At 39.4% G+C, this 12,500-nt stretch overlaps 1 protein-coding gene across 2 annotated transcripts in view; it reads left to right on the plus strand.

Annotated features, from left to right (window-relative positions):
* The window catches only part of LOC138213873 (glutamate receptor 2-like), a 59,476-nt gene that overhangs the window by 25,148 nt on the left and 21,828 nt on the right, over positions 1 to 12,500 (plus strand). For both annotated transcript variants that reach the window (XM_069175200.1, XM_069175192.1), the window contains exons 5-15: positions 278 to 352; positions 1,471 to 1,524; positions 4,442 to 4,600; positions 5,370 to 5,537; positions 6,289 to 6,393; positions 6,470 to 6,577; positions 6,898 to 6,961; positions 7,536 to 7,678; positions 8,598 to 8,813; positions 11,522 to 11,676; positions 12,328 to 12,500. The exon at positions 12,328 to 12,500 is cut by the window's right edge and continues 26 nt beyond it. In XM_069175200.1, the coding sequence (XP_069031301.1) occupies positions 278 to 352; positions 1,471 to 1,524; positions 4,442 to 4,600; positions 5,370 to 5,537; positions 6,289 to 6,393; positions 6,470 to 6,577; positions 6,898 to 6,961; positions 7,536 to 7,678; positions 8,598 to 8,813; positions 11,522 to 11,676; positions 12,328 to 12,500 (1,420 nt within the window). The remainder of the gene's footprint in view (positions 1 to 277; positions 353 to 1,470; positions 1,525 to 4,441; positions 4,601 to 5,369; positions 5,538 to 6,288; positions 6,394 to 6,469; positions 6,578 to 6,897; positions 6,962 to 7,535; positions 7,679 to 8,597; positions 8,814 to 11,521; positions 11,677 to 12,327) is intronic.

A 12,500-nucleotide genomic window follows, 5' to 3' on the forward strand; every position in this document is an offset into this window, starting at 1 on the left:
TGGTCTGACAGTGGTGCGTTCACAGACAGTGGTGCGTTCACTGACAGTGGTCTGACAGTGGTGCGTTCACTGACAGTGGTCTGACAGTGGTGCGTTCACTGACAGTGGTCTGACAGTGGTTCGTTCACAGACAGTGGTGCGTTCACTGACAGTGGTCTGACAGTGGTTCGTTCACAGATAGTGGTGCGTTCACAGACAGTGGTGCGTTCACTGACAGTGGTGCGTTCACTGACCACAGTACTGAGCTGCTGCAGGTCTTTAACGCTCTGTGTTTCAGGACCTGGAGATCCGTAAGGAGCGACGCATCATCCTGGACTGTGAACAAGACAAAGTGAAGGACATCATGGAGCAGGTGAGTCATCAGCTGTCACAACACGATCAGTGACGTTGGAGTGACAGGTGACTTCTGATCGGTACTTCCTGGAGCATCAGACGGAACGTTTGGTCTCACAAAACTCTCTGAATACAAAAAGATAAAAAGAGATCCGTCCCTCCAGGAGATCACAATAATCAACGCTAACTCAAGAAAACTCTAAAATATTTGCAGAGCTTGCAATTTTTTTAAATTCTGCGATTTTTCCACAAAAAACGTCGTCATCAGAATCTGAAAGCATTAAAACATAAAGTAAATCTTTTCAAACTAAACTCTCTTTATTACCAACAATAACTCCTCATTTCAACCAGAAAGTCTCTGCTCCTGTTTTCATCTCCAAATAAAACTCTGTTCACCGGAGAAACAGGAACAAGAGGAGAAACAGGAAGTGATGGGGTTTGTGGGAAATGTGTTCTTCACATTAAAATGATGATTAAATGTTTGTGATCAAAGGAAGTGATTCCATATTACTGGATGTTAAATGAGTTTTCTCCACACGTCCAGTTGTCAGAGACGTCTCTTTGTTGGTTTCATCCAGCAGGTCTATGTGTTGAATGAACATGAATTAAACAGCATCTAAAGCTCTTATTTTGAAAGGCTGATGTAGTCCTTGTTTCTATATTCCAGTCACAGACGGTCTGTTCTGGAAACATATGCAGCTTTTAGGAACTTTTAGGACCTTTTAGGACCTTTTAGGAGCTTTTAGGAGTTTTTAGGAACTTTTAGGAGCTTTTAGCCCCCTGATGGTTCTCTAAGTTCAATAAATACATAAAAAAAGATTACAGCTAAAATATTTCTGATGTGCAGCAGGATTATCATCACAGGAAGTGATTACACATTTATTACTTCATCAGGTAGTGATTAAAAATAAAATAAAAAATTTCGTTCTGAAGTTGCAACTTTTTCTAATTTCTTCAATTTTACACAAAAAAACTCACTTAAAACATTTACATGGACATTTATAAGAAAATCCACCACAAAATCAAACATTTTTGATCTTAACAATCACAAAAAAACTGAAATCCAGGAGACTCTTTAATTATCCTGTTAAATGAGAAGCAGCACAACAACAGGTTCCTTCGTCTGTTTCCCACCAGGTGATCACCATCGGCCGGCACGTGAAGGGGTACCATTACATCATCGCCAACCTGGTGAGTCCCGGATCGGACCGAGTCTGAACAAAAAGTGCTGCTGAAGGACAGAAGCAGGTTTACAGTCATAAACGGCCTGGTGACCAGGTGACCAGGTAACCAGGTAACCAGGTGACCAGGTAACCAGGTGACCAGGTAACCAGGTAACCAGGTGACTAGGTAACCAGGTGACCAGGTAACCAGGTATCCACACTGATCCTCTACACTAAGACTGAGGTTAGAGTTAGAAACGTTAGAAAAGACGTGTCCAGTGAACCTCCATCAGAAGAACAAGTTTCACAAACATCTTCACATCGACTCACGACCACATACTATATTATTATTATTAATACATTATATTCATACATTATTATTAATACATTATTATGCTCCATTATTATTGATACATTATTATTAATACATTATTATGCTCCATTATTATTAATACATTATTAATACATTATTATGCTCCATTATTATTGATACATTATTAATACATTATTATACTCCATTATTATTCAGACATTATTTTTCTCCATTATTACTAATACATTATTATTAATACATTATTATACCCCATTATTATTATTCATACATTATTATTAAAACATTATTATTATTAATGCATTATTATGCTCCATTATTATTCAGACATTATTTTTCAGACACTATTCCTAGATCATTATTCCTAGATCATTATTCTTAGATTATTAGTCCTAGATCATTATTCCTAGATTATTATTCCTAGATTATTATTCCTAGATCATTATTCCTAGATTATTATTCCTAGATCATTATTCCTAGATTATTATTCCTAGATTATTATTCCTAGATCATTATTCCTAGATTATTGTTCCCAGGTCATTATTCCTAGATTATTATTCCTAGATGATTATTCCTAGATGATTATTCCTAGATTATTATTCCTAGATGATTATTCCTAGATCATTATTCCTAGATGATTATTCCTAGATTATTATTCCGAGATTATTATTCCGAGATTATTATTCCTAGATGATTATTCCTAGATCATTATTCCTAGATGATTATTCCTAGATTATTATTCCGAGATCATTATTCCTAGATTATTGTTCCCAGGTCATTATTCCTAGATTATTATTCCTAGATGATTATTCCTAGATGATTATTCCTAGATTATTATTCCTAGATGATTATTCCTAGATCATTATTCCTAGATGATTATTCCTAGATTATTATTCCGAGATTATTATTCCTAGATTATTATTCCTAGATGATTATTCCTAGATCATTATTCCTAGATGATTATTCCTAGATTATTATTCCGAGATCATTATTCCTAGATTATTGTTCCCAGATCATTATTCCTAGATTATTATTCCTAGATGATTATTCCTAGATCATTATTCCTAGATTATTGTTCCCAGATCATTATTCCTAGATTATTATTCCTAGATGATTATTACTAGATCATTATTCCTAGATTATTATTCCTAGATGATTATTCCTAGATCATTATTCCTAGATGATTATTCCTAGATTATTATTCCGAGATTATTATTCCTAGATCATTATTCCTAGATGATTATTCCTAGATTATTATTCCTAGATTATTATTACTAGATTATTATTCCCAGATCATTATTCCTAGATGATTATTCCTAGATTATTATTACTAGATTATTATTCCTAGATTATTATTACTATATTATTATTCCTAGATTATTATTCCTAGATCATTATTCCTAGATTATTATTACTATATTATTATTACTAGATTATTATTCCTAGATTATTATTCCTAGATCATTATTCTTAGATCATTATTCCTAGATCATTATTCCTAGATCATTATTCCTAGATTATTATTACTATATTATTATTCCTAGATTATTATTCCTAGATCATTATTCCTAGATTATTATTACTATATTATTATTACTAGATTATTATTCCTAGATTATTATTCCTAGATCATTATTCTTAGATCATTATTCCTAGATGATTATTCCTAGATGATTATTCCTAGATTATTATTACTAGATTATTATTACTAGATTATTATTCCTAGATCATTATTCTTAGATCATTATTCCTAGATGATTATTCCCAGATCATTATTCCTAGATGATTATTCCTAGATTATTATTCCTAGATTATTATTACTAGATTATTCCCAGATCATTATTCCTAGATGATTATTCCTAGATGATTATTCCTAGATTATTATTCCTAGATTATTATTACTATATTATTATTCCTAGATTATTATTCCTAGATCATTATTCCTAGATTATTATTACTATATTATTATTCTTAGATTATTATTCCTAGATCATTATTCTTAGATCATTATTCCTAGATGATTATTCCTAGATGATTATTCCTAGATGATTATTCCTAGATTATTATTCCTATATTATTATTCCTAGATTATTATTCCTAGATCATTATTCTTAGATCATTATTCCTAGATTATTATTCCTAGATCATTATTCCTAGATCATTATTCCTAGATGATTATTCCTCGATGATTATTCCTAGATTATTATTCCTAGATTATTATTCCTATATTATTATTCCTAGATTATTATTCCTAGATCATTATTCCTTGATTATTATTACTATATTATTATTCCTAGATTATTATTCCTAGATCATTATTCCTAGATTATTATTACTAGATTATTATTCCTAGAGTATTATTACTATATTATTATTCCTAGATCATTATTCTTAGATCATTATTCCTAGATGATTATTCCTAGATCATTATTCCTAGATCATTGTTCTTAGATCATTGTTCTTAGATCATTATTCCTAGATCATTATTCCTAGATCATTATTCTTAGATCATTATTCCTAGATTATTATTCCTAGATCATTATTCCTAGATGATTATTCCTCGATGATTATTCCTAGATTATTATTCCTAGATGATGTGGGGTGTTTGTTGCAGGGCTTCGTGGATGGCGACCTCTCTAAGATCCAGTACGGAGGAGCGAATGTTTCTGGATTCCAGATCGTAGATTTCGATGATCCTGTGGTGGCAAAGTTTGATCAGCGGTGGGAAGCTTTGGAGGAGAAGGAGTATCCTGGAGCTGACGCACGCATCCGAGTAAGATCCAACTTTCATCCTCTCCAGGAAAGAAATGTGAGGTGTGAGCAGGACTCAGATCAGCAGCAGCTGTTCTGAGGATCGTCGTGGTGACCAGCTCTCAAACCTCCTGCTCTGTTCTCTGATCTTGACAACTACACCTGAGAAGTCTTTATGTTCTCATTCACACGCTGACTCAGCAGCCTGAGACCGTCACAATCATTTATTCATATGTAAATCTAATATTCATCACCATTTGCCTGTTCATGTATTTAGATGCTTATGTACTTTATTTAAAGCTTGAAGTGTGTTCTAAAGAAAATAAGGACCGTTCAACGTTCAGTTAAAGGGAGAATTCAGCACTTTTCCCGCCTCAGTGTTGATGCTCGATGTTGTCAGGTGAAGCAGTGAATTCCTCACTGCTGTCGTACTGACAGAGAAAGATGTTTCTGAGTTGTCCTGCTGGCGGGGCCTTCATGTCCCAGGATGCATTGCAAGAAACGATGAGCAGCCAGACGCTGCTGTTTTCAGAGCAGGAGACGGGACAGAAGGTGGTTATTGATCAGCTGCTGGTACTGATCCGGTACTGGACCGTCAGCAGCTGATACTGAGAGGGATTAGACCACAGACTGTTCACCACAAACAACAGAGCTTCAGGCTCTGAGGTGCCTTAAACTGCACTACCTCCGTGGACCACTAGGGGCAGACTCTTAAAAGGTCCCATTCAAAAAGCAACTTCCTGTGTCTCCTCTGCAGCTCCCAGTTAAAGCAGGATGTTTCTGTCTTTCAGTACACCTCCGCCCTCACCTTCGATGCCGTCCACGTGATGACCGAGGCTTTCCGCTTCCTGCACAAGCAAAGAATAGACATGAGTCGTCGTGGCAACAGCGGGGACTGTCTGGCCAATCCAGCGGTGCCCTGGGCGCAGGGGGTGGAGATTGAACGAGCTCTGAAACAGGTAACGGTGGATCAGTCCTCAATAAGAGGACAGACAGACCGACCCAGTTCTGTATACCGAAGCGATGGAGCTGAAACAGAACCGGTGGAAACTCCATGATGTCAATGTGGACACTCGTTAGTGGGAATGTACTGTTCCCATGGGAACATGTTTATTACTGTGTGGTTGTCCAGCTGATCTCTGGTCAGTCGCTGACTGTACTGACTGAAAACAACCGCGTTTCTAAAACAGTAGTGACGTTGTGCAAAATGGAAATAAAAACAGGATGCAATGATTTGTAAATCACATGAACTCATTTTATTGCAAATAGACTAAAGACAACATATCAAATGTTGAAACTAAGAAATGTGATCTATTTAAATTGTCCACAGCGTCCCAACTGTTTCAGAAACATCCAACAAGCTGCTGTCAGCTCACATGTAGGAAACCAGCTGGACCGGCTGTGTTCTGCTGCTGCCGTCAGAACCTGAGCAGGAACGTCTTTTCATATTGTTTCACTACGCTGACGTAGAACAGCAACTTGAATTGTGGTACGAAGAAGTCTGAACCGTAACTTTGGTAATAAAGGAACTTTTTGGACAGATGTTTGGTAAAGAGAGATGTTAGTGAACAACGTGAGTCCAGAGAGGGAGGTCCGGGTCAGGTCGGGTCCGGGGCCCGGTCGGGTCCGGGTCCGGGGCCCGGTCCGGGTCGGGCCGGCCTTGCTGCGTTGATCATGGCTGCTGCTGCTGATGCTCCGTGGTGTGTTCAGGTGCGGGTCGACGGGCTCACGGGGAACATCCAGTTCGACCAGTACGGGAAGAGGATCAACTACTCGGTGACCGTCATGGAGCTGAAGAACAACGGACCCGTGAAGGTGACGGAGGAACCCGAGGGCCCGAAGACCTCCAGGTGGAGCTGTGTGGACGAGTAACCTCTGTGTCTGTGTTCAGATCGGCTATTGGAACGAGGTGGACAAGATGGTGGTGACCAAGTCGGACCTTTACCCCAACGACACCATGGGGATGGAGAACAAGACGGTCATCGTTTCAACCATACTGGTAACGGGAAGTTCTCTGTCCTGTTGTATGAATGGAGGAAGAGGAAAACACACATGTGCATGTCATATTTACTGTAAATCAAAAGTAAATTCAGAATTACAATCTCAACATTCTTCAAAACTCAAGTTTGAGGAGCAGAAAGATGCTTCAGGATTGATTTAGGTCTCATCCCGGTTATTCTGTTATTCCTACTTCCTGTTTACTCTTTCAAAATAAAATGAAAATGGTGAGTGTTTGTCATGTTGCGTGTGTTGTACATGATGAAGGACGTCCAGTCAGCATCCACCCAGAACGCTGACTCGTGATCCTGGTGTTCACAGGAAGCTCCGTACGTGATGATGAAGAAGAACTCGGAGCTGTTTCAGGACAACGATCGCTATGAAGGTGTGTTTGTGATGTTCAACCTACTGAAGATGTTTGTGATGTTCAACCTACTGAAGATGTTTGTGATGTTCAACCTACTGAAGGTGTTTGTGATGTTCAACCTACTGAAGATGTTTGTGATGTTCAACCTACTGAAGGTGTTTGTGATGTTCAACCTACTGAAGATGTTTGTGATGTTCAACCTACTGAAGATGTTTGTGATGTTCAACCTACTGAAGATGTTTGTGATGTTCAACCTACTGAAGATGTTTGTGATGTTCAACCTACTGAAGGTGTTTGTGATGTTCAACCTACTGAAGGTGTTTGTGATGTTCAACCTACTGAAGATGTTTGTGATGTTCAACCTACTGAAGATGTTTGTGATGTTCAACCTACTGAAGGTGTTTGTGATGTTCAACCTACTGAAGGTGTTTGTGATGTTCAACCTACTGAAGGTGTTTGTGTTCAGTAGGTTGTTCCTGTGTACTTGTGTTTCTGGAAGCTCGTTCTGCTGCCAGGTTTGCTGGCCCCTACTTTTTCATTGTGTGGGGCACCTCTGTTTGTTTGTTTGTTTGTTTGTTTGAACTGTTGCTAGGTTACTGCGTTGACCTGGCTGCAGAGATCGCAAAGCATTGTGGGATACGCTACCAGCTAAGGATTGTGGGAGATGGCAAATATGGAGCAAGAGATGCTGAAACCAAGATCTGGAACGGGATGGTGGGAGAGCTGGTGTACGGGGTGAGACAGACAGACAGACAGACAGGCAGACAGACAGACAGACAGGCAGGTAGACAGACAGACAGGCAGACAGACAGACAGACAGACAGGCAGGTAGACAGACAGACAGGCAGGCAGGCAGACAGACAGGCAGGCAGACAGACAGACAGACAGACAGGCAGGTAGACAGACAGACAGGCAGGCAGGCAGACAGACAGGCAGGCAGGTAGACAGACAGACAGGCAGGCAGGCAGACAGGCAGGCAGGCAGGTAGACAGACAGACAGACAGGCAGGCAGACAGGCAGGCAGGCAGACAGGCAGGCAGGCAGGCAGGCAGACAGGCAGGTAGACAGACAGACAGACAGGCAGGCAGACAGGCAGGCAGGCAGACAGGCAGGCAGGCAGGCAGGCAGACAGGCAGGTAGACAAAGACAGACAGGCAGGCAGGTAGACAAAGACAGACAGACAGACAGACAGACAGACAGGCAGGCAGGTAGACAGACAGGCAGGCAGGCAGGCAGACAGACAGGCAGGCAGGCAGGCAGGCAGGTAGACAAAGACAGACAGACAGGCAGGCAGGCAGGCAGGCAGACAGACAGACAGGCAGGCAGGTAGACAGACAGACAGGCAGGTAGACAAAGACAGACAGGCAGGCAGGCAGGCAGGCAGACAGACAGACAGACAGACAGGCAGGCAGGCAGGCAGGCAGGCAGGCAGACAGACAGACAGACAGACAGACAGACAGACAGACAGGCAGGCAGGCAGGTAGACAGACAGACAGACAGACAGACAGACAGACAGGCAGGCAGGCAGGCAGGCAGGCAGGTAGACAGACAGACAGACAGACAGACAGACAGACAGACAGACCATCACCATCATCTCTATCATCACCACCATCATCATCATCATCATCATGTCTCTCTGTCTGTCCTCCAACAGAAGGCAGACATTGCGGTTGCTCCCCTGACCATCACTCTGGTCCGGGAGGAGGTGATCGACTTCTCCAAACCGTTCATGTCTCTGGGAATCTCCATCATGATCAAGAAGCCACAGAAATCCAAACCAGGCGTCTTCTCCTTCCTGGACCCTCTGGCCTACGAAATCTGGATGTGCATCGTGTTTGCCTACATCGGAGTCAGTGTTGTTCTCTTTCTGGTAGGTTTAAATGTTTATTTATTTACATGTTTACATATTTACATATTCCTTATGGGGGATGTCAGGACATAACCATGATGTCTGCAGTGTTTGGATGGATGGATGGATGGATGGATGGGTGAATGGATGATAGATGGATGGATGGATGGATGATTGATGGATGATAGATGAATGGGTGAATGGATGGATGGATGGATGGATGGATGAATAATGGATGGATGATGGAAGGATGATGGTTGGATGATGGATGGATAATGAATGGATGAATGATGATGGATGGATGAATGATGGTTGGATGATAGACGGATGGATGATGGAAGCATGATGGATCAATTCAATTTTATTTTATTTATATAGCGCCAAATCACAACACAGGTTATTTCATGGCACTTAACACATTAAAGTCTTTACAGCAGAACTTTACAATATTATACAGAGAAACCAACAATTCATCAATTCAACAATTCAACAATTCATCAATTCAATAATTTATCAATTCAACAATTCATCAATTCAACAATTCAACAATTCATCAATTCAATAATTTATCAATTCAACAATTCATCAATTCAACAATTCAACAATTCATCAATTCAACATTCAAAACAATTCATCAATTCAACAATTAAATTATTCATCAGTTCAACATTCAACAATTTAACAATTCATCAATTCAACAATTCAATTATTCATCAATTCAACAACTGAACAATTCATAAATTTAACAATCCATCAATTAAACAATTCAACATTCAACAATTTATCAATTCATCAATTCAACAATTCAATAATTCATCAATTCAACAATTCTTCAATTCAACATTCAACAATTTAACAATTCATCAATTCAACAATTCAATTATTCATCAATTCAACAATTGAACAATTCATAAATTTAACAATACATCAATTAAACAATTCAATAATTCATCAATTCAACAATTTATCAATTCAATAATTCATCAATTCAACAATTCATAAATTTAACAATCCATCAATTCAACAATTCAATAATTCATCAATTCAACAATTCATCAATTCAATTATTCATCAATTCAACAATTCATCAATTCAACATTCAACAATTCATCAATTCAACATTTCAAAAATTCATCAATTCAACAATTCATCAACTCAACAATTCATCAATTCAAAAATTCATCAATTCAACAATTCATCAATTCAACAATTCAACAATTCATCAATTCAAAAATTCATCAATTCAACAATTCATCAATTCAACAATTCATCAATTCATCAATTCAACAATTCATTAATTCAACAATTCATCAATTCAACATTTCAATAATTCAACAATTCAATAATTCAATAATTCATCAATTCAACAATTCAACAATTCATCAATTCAACAATTCATTAATTCAACAATTCATCAATTCAATAATTCATCAATTCAACATTTCAACAATTCAATAATTCATCAATTCAATAATTCATCAATTCAACAATTCATCAATTCAACAATTCATCAATTCAACATTCAACAATTTAACAATTCATCAATTCAACATTCAACAATTCATCAATTCATCAATTCAACAATTCATCAATTCAATAATTCAACAATTCAAAAATTCATCAATTCATCAATTCATCAATTCAACATTTCAAAAATTCATCAATTCAACAATTCATCAATTCAACAATTCATCAACTCAACAATTCATCAATTCATCAATTCAACAATTCATTAATTCAACAATTCATCAATTCAATAATTCATCAATTCAACAATTCAACATTTCAATAATTCAACAATTCAATAATTCATCAATTCAACAATTCATCAATTCAACAATTCATCAATTCAACATTCAACAATTTAACAATTCATCAATTCAACATTCAACAATTCATCAATTCATCAATTCAACAATTCATCAATTCAATAATTCAACAGTTCAAAAATTCATCAATTCATCAATTCAACATTTCAAAAATTCATCAATTCAACAATTCATCAATTCAACAATTCATCAACTCAACAATTCATCAATTCAACAATTCATTAATTCAACAATTCATCAATTCAATAATTCATCAATTCAACAATTCAATAATTCCCACATAAACTAGGAGGAAAAAACTCCTCTTTAAGGGAGAAAAACCTCCGACAGAGGGAAGAAAAACTCCTTTTAACAGGAAAAACCCTCCGACAGAACCAGGATCAGAGGTGGAGAACATCTGTTAACAGAACCAGGATCAGAGGTGGGAGGAGCATCTGTTAACAGAACCAGGATCAGAGGTGGGAGGAGCATCTGTTAACAGAACCAGACTCAGAGGTGGGCGGAGCATCTGTTAACAGAACCAGGATCAGAGGTGGGAGGAGCATCTGTTAACAGAACCAGGATCAGAGGTGGGCGGAGCATCTGTTAACAGAACCAGGATCAGAGGTGGGTGGAGCATCTGTTAACAGAACCGGGATCAGAGGTGGGCGGAGCATCTGTTAACAGAACCAGGATCAGAGGTGGGCGGAGCATCTGCCTCGACCATGGATGATGGATTGATGAATGATGGATGGATGGATGGATGGATGATGATGGCTGGATGGATGGATGGATGATGGATGGATGATTAATGATGGATTTCAGAGCTCCACAGTTTCTTTTGTTTCCTTGCTTCCTTCTCTTTCTTCTCTGTTCTGAATGAATGTTGCTCGTCTCCATGGTGTCTCTTGTCCTCTGCAGGTCTCCAGGTTCAGCCCGTATGAGTGGACGCTGGAGGAGCCAGAGGATGGAGCGTTGCCCCTGACGACAGAATCCACCAATGAGTTTGGGATCTTTAACTCGCTGTGGTTCTCTCTGGGTGCTTTCATGCGACAGGGTTGCGACATCTCCCCGAGGTTGGTACGACACTCAGACCAGCACTCATGTAGGAATCACTTTATTAGGAACAGCAGAGCGACCTTTGACCTCCCTCTGCTCCTGCTTCTCCATGACATGCTGGGAACCTTCCTCTGAGGTTCTGGTGTTCTACTGGACTCAGATCTGGGTTCAGGGAGGTTTGACCTTTGCCCTGTGAGCGGGTGTGTCCTCCTGCTGGGAGGAGGTGGTGAACCGTGGTGGTGAAGGAACCGTGACTGATGCTAGAGGTGGTTCACAGAAACACCGCCATGATGACCAGTCACGTTGGAGCTGCAAAATAATATACAGCAAATAAAAACCAAAAATAGGTGTCATTTTCACGAGCAAGATGTTGGGAGTTCGTACGAACAACAACCAGAAAGAATTTTACACATTTGAAATTGAGTTTTTTGATTTGAAAGAGAAACAGTAGAATATGACGGCGGGTCCCGACCCAGTCCAGCCACAGCGGACCGGTTCCTTCACCTGGTTGCTTCTGTTCCGTCGGTACCTTCAGCACCTCGATGTCAGAATGATGATGTCAACGTTCATTCAGAGGGAGTCAGGAGAACATCCTTCAGGGGAGGTGGTTCCCGATCAGGAGTTGAGGTCCAGCTGGCAGCAGAGTAACTGGATCTGTTTGTGTGCAGGTCTCTATCGGGCCGGATCGTGGGCGGTGTGTGGTGGTTCTTCACTCTGATCATCATCTCGTCCTACACGGCCAACCTGGCGGCCTTCCTGACGGTGGAGAGGATGGTGTCGCCCATCGAGAGCGCCGAGGACCTGGCCAAGCAGACGGAGATCGCATACGGGACGCTGGACT

This window comes from Embiotoca jacksoni, unplaced genomic scaffold, assembly GCF_022577435.1.
Source record: "Embiotoca jacksoni isolate LCO1_2020_lvr unplaced genomic scaffold, fEmbJac1.0.p SCAF_103, whole genome shotgun sequence".
NCBI lineage: Eukaryota > Metazoa > Chordata > Actinopteri > Embiotocidae > Embiotoca > Embiotoca jacksoni.